At 32.8% G+C, this 12,067-nt stretch overlaps 1 protein-coding gene across 5 annotated transcripts; it reads left to right on the top strand.

The window, feature by feature from the left end:
- The first annotated feature begins 2,938 nt into the window (after positions 1-2,938).
- Positions 2,939-11,289, top strand: LOC126968884 (cilia and flagella-associated protein 47-like). 5 transcript variants are annotated; one of them, XM_050814015.1, is made up of 5 exons: positions 2,939-3,121; positions 3,199-5,339; positions 5,930-6,661; positions 7,308-8,866; positions 10,902-11,289. In XM_050814015.1, the coding sequence occupies exons 1-5, from the start codon at positions 2,957-2,959 to the stop codon at positions 11,195-11,197; spliced, it is 4,893 nt and encodes a 1,630-aa protein (XP_050669972.1). In that variant the 5' UTR covers positions 2,939-2,956; the 3' UTR covers positions 11,198-11,289. The 5 variants fall into 5 exon arrangements, with proteins under 5 accessions (XP_050669972.1, XP_050669971.1, XP_050669974.1 ...); XM_050814014.1 differs by having other exon boundaries at positions 5,606-6,661; XM_050814016.1 differs by lacking the exon at positions 2,939-3,121 and having other exon boundaries at positions 4,466-4,558; positions 4,879-5,339; positions 5,606-6,661.
- Positions 11,290-12,067: the final 778 nt, after the last annotated feature.

Here is a 12,067-nt window from a genome sequence, read left to right as displayed (position 1 = left end):
ATCAGGCCACGTGTCCTGACGCGAGTTTAACATTTTATACCCATCCCAAAAAAAGTGTTCAACACTGCTAAAGAAATTTTCACTTTAAAAAGAGGGAATTTAATTTTTATTTTATATATCTACCATATCTGTATCTGTCTCGGGCGTAAATTATCAATTTCAGTCAGTTAAATAGGTCTTTGTAGTTCCGTTATTTTTAGATACCAACCTTCTGTCTGTCCGTCTGTCAAGATTGTTTTTCACAGCAACGCGTGGAGGAATTAACTTGAGATTATCATCATATTTCAACCCAATTAAATAATAGACGCGGTCATTTAGGCCTACTTAGGGTGATATCTATACAATGTACTTAGTATATGCTCAGAGTTTACTCAGGTAAAACTGAGTTTAGTGTGATAAAATGCAAACTCTACATTTTCATTGCGCCGTCTAAGCTTAAGCTCAGTATAATTTTAGCTGCCAAATGACTATAAAAATGACATCAAACATTAGATTAAGGATTGGTCTCCGCTGTGCTTCAACTAGATACCGCAGACGTAGTCGCAAAGAACGGCAACTAATACTACGCCCAAGTGAGCGAACTCGAGCCAGTCTCTGACGTTGACATGCCACATGTTCTGTTAAACTTTGCTAATCGAAACTAAAACACTGCGTACTAAAACTTTGTAAAAAAGTCTACAAGAAATACGAAAGACACTGGGATCACATAGTATCATTTTGTATTTTATTAACATTATTGTAAAATAACACGAGGCGTATGTTACAAACATTGAAAGATGCCATTGAAGAATTCAAGAAGCCACGCACACATCATCATAGATAGTGCGGTATCTAGCTGAAGCGCAGCGGAGACCAACCTTCAATCTTAGATCAAATATTATACTAAACTTACACTCAGCTAAGTTTTACGTAAGCAAAGTCTGAGCAAAGTCTAAGTTTGCTCTAGAGATCTCAGTAAGTAAGTAAGTAAGTAAGATCTTTATTTGTTGACTAGGGTAATACATTATAGATACATTATTTAAATACATTTTAGCTATCCAAGTCGTGCCCGTTATTGAGCATACAAATATTTGACATATAGATATTATAATCAAATCATAATAATCATCATAAAACAAAATTGATTACATCATGAAACACAGTTAAATTAAATTAATTGCATCATGAAATAAAGTTAAATTAAATTAATTGCATCATGAAATAAAGTTAAATTAAATTAATTGCATCATGAAGTTAAAAATAAGAGCGACCATATCGTTATTAAGAAAAATTATTATAAATGTCATAGTTAAATTAAAAATTATGTTCAAAATACGCAGTTACTAAATACTTATTTGTCAATGTTACTTCAAACAGACTTCAATCTTACTTCAGTCTTAGTTCGCGAGACACACATTTGTCTAATTTTCCACAACGGTGGCCATTTGTCCATACAAACGTTCTCAACTCTTTTTACCTTAGTTTAAATCCTAGATCAAAATTATTTTCATATAAGATCAATATTATTATTATCTGTGTCTTTCTTGATATTTTTGTTTTTGTAAGTGCTACTGTACTTCAAAAAGTGCTTAATCATTTACTATATTGATATTACGCAAATCCAACAGCAAAAAGCGACACGTATTTCTTACCGATAAAATTTCCAAAATTTCGTTTTAGTTTGGTAGATTTTTGGAAGAGGAAACCGCCGAGAAAGAAACCCAAATTTTTTAGTTTTTAACTCACGATTTTTAGTCGGAGCTGTATCTGTCCCTATGTACACTGATGATTGTTTCAGCCCGCGTTAACGCGACGGTATATTTTTTACAATTCTTAAATCCGAAAAAGTCCTCAGCCAATGTTTCCTCTTTAGTGTTCTGTACACGAACTGCAACTGAGGGTCGTAGTACTATTTGCTATAAGTGTGCTATTTTTTCTACAGTCGTGTAAAAAATATGAACCCAAGATTGGTCTATATTAAAATGATATAGGTAATAAGACATTTTGTTATTTTTAAAAGATTTAACCCTCACTTCTGGGACTAATTACACAAATTAAAATTATCAACAAAATTTATGAACGATGCGGGACTCGAACTCGCGACCCGCGACGAGACAAACGTTCGAGTGACGTAAAGTTTATAAATCTTGATATGTTTTGTTCAACTACTTGTTTTGTTTTCTTAGGATCTACTTTACAGTTGATAACCTGCTCAATCCCAATATTTACATATTAGGAAATTGACTTGAGATGTCGCTCTTTCAAATCTAAACAATTTGATATTTTTTCAAGTGATAACCCTCACTTCTGGGATTAATTACACAAATGAAATTTTAGGTTTGAATCCAGTCCCACATCGTTTATAAATTTAACTTGTGTAACAAGACGTGTCGTTTTCTTTCTTAAGAAAGTCTCAGTCTTTGTCATAGAATAATTTATTGAATTATTGATTTTAAGTAATTATTAATAAATAATTGACACTAGTAGAATTAGACTGACTCTAGTAGAATTTTCATTACGTAATACTTAATACATAAGTATCCATTCCCACTCTGTGGTTATACCAATGTTTGGATGAATTGGCACTTGACGTTCGCCTAATCTGAAATAAAAAAAAAATCTTTTAAATCTGGATACTTTGAGCTTTATTCTCTCTATGCTATCTATTCTTTATGGTATAGATTTATTAATAATATATTTTTCTGCTGTATACATTTTATTTATATTTTTATACTTTTACATTAAATTAATAGTATCAGAATATACGAATCTCAGATTTAATGTCTCTCATATGAGAAAAGTAATGTTTCTTGGCACAAATTACCACGAATATAATGTCAGAATCAATATCTTGTTATTGTCAGATTGACATTAATTGTAAATTAGCTTCATTATAGCGATGTGAATTTTTATAAAATTTTGATATATTGTTGTTTTATAAGAGTTTTCTATCTTCGTATTTAAATAATATAAAATTATGGATAATTGTAGTTTTTACAATCTAGATAAAGTTTTTCAACATTTTAAAATCGTGGAATTTCCAACATCTTTCATCGGCCTCTCCACTAGTCAAGTATTGGATGTAGAAACAGACATTAACAAAAGTGCCTACTTGAAAACTATTTGTAATGGAAACCTTGTGGTATTTTTTTACTTCTGTATCAAATTATTTAAACCATACAAAGTTAAGTTTACATGTACAACACTTTTCAATTACAGAAATTTGAAGAGGCTCGTGAAATATCTGCATTCCATAGAGCCTTTACAATAACTCAATATACCGAAAGATCAGTAGAAATCACATTTACACCAAGTTCTGAATGCGTTTCTAATGCGAAAAGGAATAAAAATTTTGATAATCAGTTTGTTTTCGACTTGCGATTAATTAAAGTGGATGGAAGCAGATGTTGTTATAATGAATATCATTCCGAAGTTGGTAGATATTACATAAGTGGCCAGTTTGATTATTGCATATTATCTCATACGCCAGAAAAGATTGAATTTGGTGATATTATGCTGAATACTAAAAAATCTAAATGTATTCGAATTTGGAATAAATCTAAACTTAACTCGGCAAACATTAAGTATGCACTTGTATCTGGTTTTGAAGTAATACCAAATAAATTTTGCATTCCACCAAACTCCTCAAAAAAAATACAGATATCAGTTAAACCAAATCAAGTAAAAATGAAAGATCGTATTGTATTTCAAATAAGAAATCCGCACGATAAAATTGATACTGAAGGAGATAATAATAATTATATTGAGTTTACTGTCCAAATTAGTTTGAATGTTACATATCATAAGAAACACACTGATGTTAAAATAGAATCACTTCATAAATTAAATGAAAAAAGTCACTTGTATACGTACTTAGGTAAGGAGTTGGACACACGATTGAAACGTAAAGAAATTTCAAAAAAATATTTGCAAATATCAAAATCATGCCATACCAAAAAATCGATTCATGAAACTTTTTGTACTGGTAAAGATAGATGTTATTCAGATGTATCGATCAAAGTGCCAACGCAGCGGCCAAATTTTTGTGATAAGCCAGTAGAGTTGATAACAGCGTATGACCTCTTTGACGTTGTATTTATGCCTTTCTGCCTGAACTTCGGAAAGGTAGCTATATCTACCTATGGAGAACATGAAATTACAATTAAAAATAAAACTAAATTTGAATTTTGTGTTGAGTTTCTGAAGGACAACTTTGTGTTGTATATGCAAAATAAAAATTGTACTCATAAAGTAAACCTTCGTGGATTTACAGAGAAAAAAATTGTTGTCCATTGCTTAGGTGTTAAGGAAGGTACATTCACTGGAAATTTTAAGTACAAGATTGCCCAGAAATATTTACGGAACCAACCCTACATGTTAGAAGTTGGAGATCCAGTCTTATCATGTTACGAAAGAAGTTTGAAATTTGGAATGGTTACAACGGAGGGCTTTGTAACATCCGTGCCGATTCGAGTACACAATCATTTCAATTTACCAGTTACCTTTAAATGGGATGAACTTCTCCTGGATACACCATTTGAAATAATACCGAAACATGGTACAGTACCCAAACATTCATGTAAGATATGTGATGTTTTATATATATGCAAATGTACAAAAACTAAAATTCATGAAGTAGACTTAATATCTGAAAGCTACAATACTGTTACTATTCCAATTGAACTAAGTCTTATCACAAGAAAATTGACAATAAAGTTTTTACAACCAGCAATTTTATTTAAGGATATTCCACTGAATATTGAAACATTCGAAAAAGCTAGGCTAGAAAACTCTTCGCGGGAAGTAGCTGTATTTTATGTTGTAGAGCCACTTATTCCTGGGTTTAAAATTGAACCTATGTCTGGTACTATTCGGCCAAAAATGATAGTTAATTTTCAGATAAGTGTCAAAATTCCGTGTATTTTGGAGTTTGCCTTTGATATTTTTGTGAAAATAAACAATAAGGAAAACGTTATATTACCTGTGAGTGGTAATGTTGTTGAACCAAAAATCATCCTACACCCAAAGAATATTTACTTGTCAAGAATACCATGCAATATGATAACGTATATACCAGTTGTTTTCCAAAATATAAGTACATTAAAAACAAATGTTGAAGTATTGAACATGGGTGATGATAATATATTCAATGTTTATATTGCTGTTGGAAATGAAAGACAAAGAATTTACAACTTTGTTGTTGAAGCAGGACAATCAAAAACTGTTCTTATAAAAGTATATGATACTTTTCGAAGAGAATATGAAATGTACATTCCATTCAAAATCAATGACTTATTAGGACCACCTTCTAGTGAATCATCATCAACAGAACTTCAGTATTATATCGGAGAGCATGAGAAGTGAGTTGTTGTACTATAATGTAAAACCTTAACCTTATTTGTAAGTAGTTAAAAATACTTGGTATTTTATAAAGTGACGTGCTGGAAACCTATCAGACTAGCTTATAAAAAAGCAAACATAAAACGATACGGCTCTTCGTCGTCGATCATATTTCTGTTGAGATACCTCATTCTATTCTTTATTTCCATTCCATAAGTAGAATCGGAAAGAGTGGTTAGTAGAGTGATTAATTAAGAATACTAATATAATCAAAAATAATTTTTAGATTGTATGAAAATAATCCCAAAGCTAAAGTAAAGCCCTTGAACAAGGACATAACTTATTGCCGTATAACAGGGGTTATTACAGTACCGTGGGTCGAATTTTCCGTTGATAGTTTTGAAATAGAATACTTTCCCAATCACTCAAATCTTATTGAGTTCACTATGACTAACATATCGAAATACTTTTTACATGTTACAATTTTGACAACTAAGTTGGCGCCCCATTTTTCATTAGACCTGAGCCTTGAGGAAAATCATACCGTTAGTAATGATTCGCAATTAAAATTTGAATTGGATCGAGGTATGACGGTAGCGTTTGTTTTAAGATTTCATCCTAAAAGTCATGGAAAATTCACATCCATTGCACCATTATATTTAGACAAGCAAATGACGATTCCGTATTACAATTTAACGTTCACTGGAAAAAGGCAAACCCCGTTGATGTTTCCAAGTCCGTCAAGGCTAATTTATGCACCAGCTTATCCTAATCAAGAAATTACTCAAACCCTGACTTTAAAACTGGAATTATTGTCACCTATTGAAGATTTCTCATATAGTACAAAAGAAGAAGCAAATATTTCAGTAAACTTTACGGGCACTGAAATAATAACAGTTGATGATTTAACATATACATTGTTGTACGTAAATGTAAAAGTGTGCTCCAACGAACCTTGTTCACGAAATATAACCTTAAGTTTTAGCCATTGCTGTGGATCTTATAGTGACGTAGAAGTTAGTTTTACTTTTACCTACTGTCCTCTAACTTTGCACTCAAGATTGTATGTATCACCAGAAGAAAATCCCTATCCTTTCTATCCTCTTAAGGAACAAAAAGAATTTTATGAATATATGGAAACCTGCACGAATTTTCTTGAAAAATGGATGTTTCAACAAGGCTTCCGAAGAGATTTATTTCCAGTTATACCTGATACATTTCACGCAATATCGTCGTCAATTTCTTCTCAAGCCGGTACGAAATCTAAGGGCATAAATGTGTCATATCTAAATTTTATTAAAAGAATCGCGGGGCCACTTATGAAACATATAAGGAAAGTAGTGTAAGTATTAATACAGGTACAGTAAATTTTTATTAGTACAATAAATTGGTTCTGACAGCCAAAAGCGTAGGTCCCTCCGATTAGAAGTCAACTCTTGGAACAGTAACATGACGCCGGCTTTCTCAACCTTTTTATTACATAAGATGGTCTGAGCAGTATGAAAGGTCCCTTAGATGTCATTATGAGAAAATTTTCATTCATATATATTTAAACAGATTATTATAATATTATTGTGTTTTGGAACATTTTCACATATTATTGATTATAGTCAGTTATATATGACTGTAGAATGTAGATATATCGAATCAATTTATGTTTGAAGACAATATGAGTACATAAAACATATAACAGAAATTGTGTTTGTCACACTGGATTGTCTGTCTTGACTAGACAACTCAATAAATTTTTTCATTCAACTCAATAAGTTATTCATTTTGTGTTTACATAAAAACTACGGTATTTTCTCAAGTAGAACCTAAAAAAATTACTTAATATCCGTAGTACGATCACTCATCCATCGCGAATGCCTAATAGATTTTTTTCGGTTGGTGAACGCAGCCGAAACCGAGGAGCGAAGGCTAGTAAATGTAAAGTAATAAATTTTATAATAAATTTTAAAAATAAATCAATTAAATTGTATTTGCAGTGCAACTGGAATGGACGAATCATTTAAATACGTCAAGGAAATCCATGACACATATCGTGAAATAATAATTTTGCTAAGATCACGTGGTGCTAATCTTTGGGATTTGAAAGCAAAATTTCTTTTGAGCTACGAACAGTTTGTGATTTATTCTAATAATATAGCTTCCAAGGCTAACGCTGATATCATTTTAAGCCAGGAGCTGATATCAGATATTAATTTGTTTAATAGATTAAATAAACAAAGCTGGATTGATTTTATTTTGCAAAGCTACAAAGTATTTGTGATGGATAGTTGTTTTTTCGAATGTGTCTGCATCAGTTGCCAACCGAGAGATGTCTTGAAAATTCTCATTGATTGGTTCAATGATAATATAGCACATCAACATACAGCGTTGCGTGGTAAGGGCAAACCAGTCAGGGTGATTAATAACATTACAACTGACTTAACGGACGGTATCGCTTTCATATCTTCTATAATGAATTACTGCCCTTTTTTGAATAATCATTTTGCATTATTCTGTGATATCGATGAGACTGACGAAGAAGGTATGATCATTAATAACGCCTGCCTTATAATAGAAGCTATAAATGTGTTGCGACTGTATTTTCCGATAAGCAGTAAAGATTTTCTCCAACCGAATTTTTTGCTCATGCTATTTTTTTCAATTCATTTATACGTAACCCTACCAATGTTCAAGCCAAGAGACACTGTAGAGTTCAATCCGCCAATATTGAGAACTTCAACACGTCAACTTGCGATCAGTCCAACAAGTCAAGAATCGCTAACATTCTACCATATTATTCTCAACAATACTAGAAACAATTTCAATGTGGAGAAAGTTGCCGCGTCAGAAAACGGGAAGAAAATGTTTTTGAGCGTAAAATATACCGCAAACTTTGTCCAGAAAGAAAGAGCTATACTTCTTGTACATGGGTACAATAAAACAAGAATTTTCGACACGTACATAGTTTTTATTCTACATGGTAACGCTGGTCTGCTTAATCCTCTCAGAAAGTGTAGAGTGACTGGTCATTTGTACCGTCCTAGCCGTGTAGATTTCTTGGTGTCTTCTCCTTTCCAGGTGAATGCTACATTCAAGCTGTTCCTAACGGACGTTGACCCTACATTGCCATGGGAGTTCCAGGAAGAAGTAAAACCGCGTTTCTATTTACGTCGTCTGACTCTTATAGATAAGGAGGTTTCACTAAGCGGTTTGCCGAAAGAAACTGGACAAGATGTGCAAGAGCAAAAAGTATACCTCCAGCTAATTTGTCTTAGCACACAAGTTGGAAATTCTTGGATTTGGTTCAGAAGCGAAGTGGGCGAATTTTTTATCAAAGTAACGACACAGGCTCGTTGGGATTTAGCAATAGATACACTACAGTCGAAAGTACAAACATGGCCCTTGGATCCTTGTAGCTGCGGTGAAGCATGTGAATGCTACAGGACAACTGTCATAACAATTCCTCACAGAAATGAATTAATGCTTAAAGCATTACGTTACTCACTACTGGAGTATGCATCGGAAACCATGATGCAAATTTATGATAAACTAATTGGTGAGTAGTAATATACATAGAATTACAATATATTAACACTAGAAATAAGGGATACATAATAGAATTAAGGGTAAAGGTATACACTTTTATAATAAAGTCCCAGCCACTGTTCAGGCATTATCTTTAGATAAATTTAAATTTATTGAAAGATGGCTCTGTCGTAAATCCTATTACTTCACAGCTGAATATCTAAGTGATCGGACAGCCTGGGACTAGATTATGATTATTTCATAGCAATAACAATGACAGTACTATATTGTATATTTTATTGAAAAGAGCGCAAAAAAAGAATTCTGCGAGAGTTTCTTGCGTCGCTTCTTCTCTCTCAGAGCGCCATTTGTTTCCGAAGAGGTAGTAGTATCTATTATATTAGAAATCATATAAAAAGAATTCTAAAGGCGAATCTACTATGACTGTTACCGATTTCATTGACAACTCGTATACAGTCAAACTTAGAATTATTTACTCCTTAGTATTATAAATATTAAGCCACTTGCTAAGGTGCACATTGACATAATGTCAAAATTGGTCATGATTTTCATATATACGATATTATATGCCAATTGAAGTAATAAAAAAAATTCAATAATTAAAATTTTTGGGCTATAAAAATGGTTGACGTGCAATTCTCAGACCTACCAAATATATCTTACTACAATTATTGTATTCGATTTTCATCTTGAAACCCTATAACGGATTTGTGAATGGAATAGAATAAAATAAAAATGGTGATTAAAAACCATGGGTTAATCGTAGACGGGTGAAAATTTGAAGTGGTATGTATTTTTAATGCTGAATCATAAAAAAAAATATCTAAAAATAAAAATAAAAAAACATTTAGGGATTACCCTTACCATTAAGGGGGATGAAAAAATAGATGTTGTTCGAATTTCAGACCTACCCAATATGCACACAAAATTTCATGAGAATCGGTCGAGCCGTTTCGGAGGAGTTTAGCTACAAACATCGCGACACGAAAATTTTATATATTAGATAATCATTGAGTGTGTTCATATTTTAAGTATACAGTATCAATATGTGCTTTATACAAATTATTCAAACTTATAGAATTTGCCATTTCTAAGACTCCAGTGTGAAGAGCACAATGCTTTAACTTCGGAGACTTTTAACCTGATTCCTGCCGCCGAATTCCACCTTCGCACGACACGCCACAAATTAGGATATCATCCCCACCATCTGGATGTGGGGCGGTCCTCCACAGTGCGGTTTTCAAGGAGCTTTCTTCCTCGTACTACTTAGCTGTTCAATGAGCTTCCTTGTGCGGTGTTTCCGGGACGATAGGACATGGGTACCTTCAAAAAAAGCGCGTACACCTTCCTTAAAGGCCGGCAACGCTCTTGTGATTCCTCTGGTGTTGCAAGAGAATGTGGGCGGCGGTGATCACTTAACACCAGGTGACCCGTACGCTCGTTTGTCCTCCTATTCCATAAAAAAAAGACTATTACGATGATTTTGTATTGCGATTTAACTTAGATCGTATTGTCACTATTTTCACTTAGCATAGAATCAAATGGGTCATCTTTTTCTATGTTGAATTTATAAGTGAATTTGCTAGAAACTGTCATAACCATAATGTTAACACCAGAACAGACATAAACTTATAATGCCTACTACTCGGCTAAGTAGAGTTAGTAAGTCTTTTGTGGGAAGATGTATATACTTTTACAACAAGATCCCAGAAAATGTTCAAAACAAAAGTATTATGTTAGTCAAAATAATTGTTAAAAAACGTTTGTGTGGTAAAGGTTACTATAACATAAATGACTTACTTAATGATACTCAGGCTATTAAATAATAAGTTTATTGTACAATATTACTTTGTTAACATATTTTTTCGATGAAAAAAAAGCCCGCTGAGTTTGTTGCCCCCATTCTTCTCAGGTCTGAGCCATTCGTTTTGGAATGGGTGGTAGTTTTTGTATTGCAATAAGTGATGTCACATCCTATTTTGAATAAAAATATTTGAATTTGAATTGAATTAAAACACATCACGATAATGCCATTTGTTTTTCAGAAACACCGACCGGAAAAATAATCTTAGGCATGTTACTAGATGAAGGCGGAACGAATACATCAGAGTTACTGCATATTTTGCGTGGAGAAAATACTTATCGCATATCGTCGAAGTCTCTTATACCGCGCATAGAGCGAGCGACTTTATCCCAACATACGAACGCCATATTACCGATCCAAGTCACCATACCGGCGCATGATACCCTAGAAAAGTATTCTTTAACCTTGACTTCGGACTGTGGCATGGATATACGTACTTACCGAATTATCTTTATAGAACCAATGAATAGCGAGTAAACATAATTAATTATCTCTCATTTTCGGAAATAATTTATACTGTTATTGTAAGCTTCTTTTAAATAAACCAGTTATATTTGAGATATAGCAAACCTTTTTGATTAATTACTCAATTAAATTAATGTGTTACAATAAATCATTACTAATTTTTGCCACATGCCAACTTATGCTTGTGTGTACAATAAGAAAAATTGTCAAAGATAATATCAGGTATTTTAAAAGACATACAATATATACTATAGAGTTTTAAAACTATGATCAAGTAGATACACCATTAAAGATCACTAGACTGTTTTTTATATGTGTTAGAAATCAGTGAAGCATACCATAGCGGAATCAAGGCAATAAATAATAGATTATTTCCTCCTTTCCTATTTTTTTTTAACAAAACGTGATTGCCTAGTATAAAGAGTTGAAGCCTATTATATAAGAAATATTGGACATGGCCGATTTGAATTATTTGTTGTGACAAGCAAAGACGATGTAAATATTACGTAATAAGAGGCAGTAAGGAGTCCGTAAGTAAAAATTGAAATTTATTTTACCTAGTATGAAACGTGCAGTGATTTGATATAAACTTGAAACAGTCTGTAGTAATTACAATATGGCGATTGGCAACGAAGTATAATCCGGCTAAGTTTGAAAGCGAACAGTTGCTTAAAACGTAGTGGATTTCGGCTATCTCCGTTTTTTACAAGATTATAGCCGTTATCTGTCAATCTATCAATGACTGCATGTTTCGTACAATCGAGTGAATCGCTTTTTTTTTTTGACTTGCTAGTCTGGTGACAAGTGACAATGGAAGCAGCTCCTAGCTCTGGCATAGCCTTGCGGAGTGTCATTGAATGCGTTGGAAATTGTTTTTTTTTT

The sequence above is a fragment of the Leptidea sinapis genome, chromosome 17 (assembly GCF_905404315.1).
Source record: "Leptidea sinapis chromosome 17, ilLepSina1.1, whole genome shotgun sequence".
Classification (NCBI taxonomy): Eukaryota; Metazoa; Arthropoda; class Insecta; order Lepidoptera; family Pieridae; genus Leptidea; species Leptidea sinapis.
Note: the sequence above shows the minus strand (reverse complement) of the source record. Positions and strands in the feature narration are given on the sequence as shown.

What these genes read in the sequence shown, in the direction of transcription:
- LOC126968884 (XM_050814014.1), top strand. Translation starts at nt 2,957, where the DNA reads ATGGATAATTGTAGTTTTTACAATCTAGATAAAGTTTTTCAACATTTT. An exon ending in TTTGTAATGGAAACCTTGTG is followed by an intron (nt 3,122 to 3,198) that starts GTATTTTTTTAC and finishes TTTCAATTACAG; the next exon opens with AAATTTGAAGAGGCTCGTGA. An exon ending in AATTTATGATAAACTAATTG is followed by an intron (nt 8,867 to 10,901) that starts GTGAGTAGTAAT and finishes TTTGTTTTTCAG; the next exon opens with AAACACCGACCGGAAAAATA.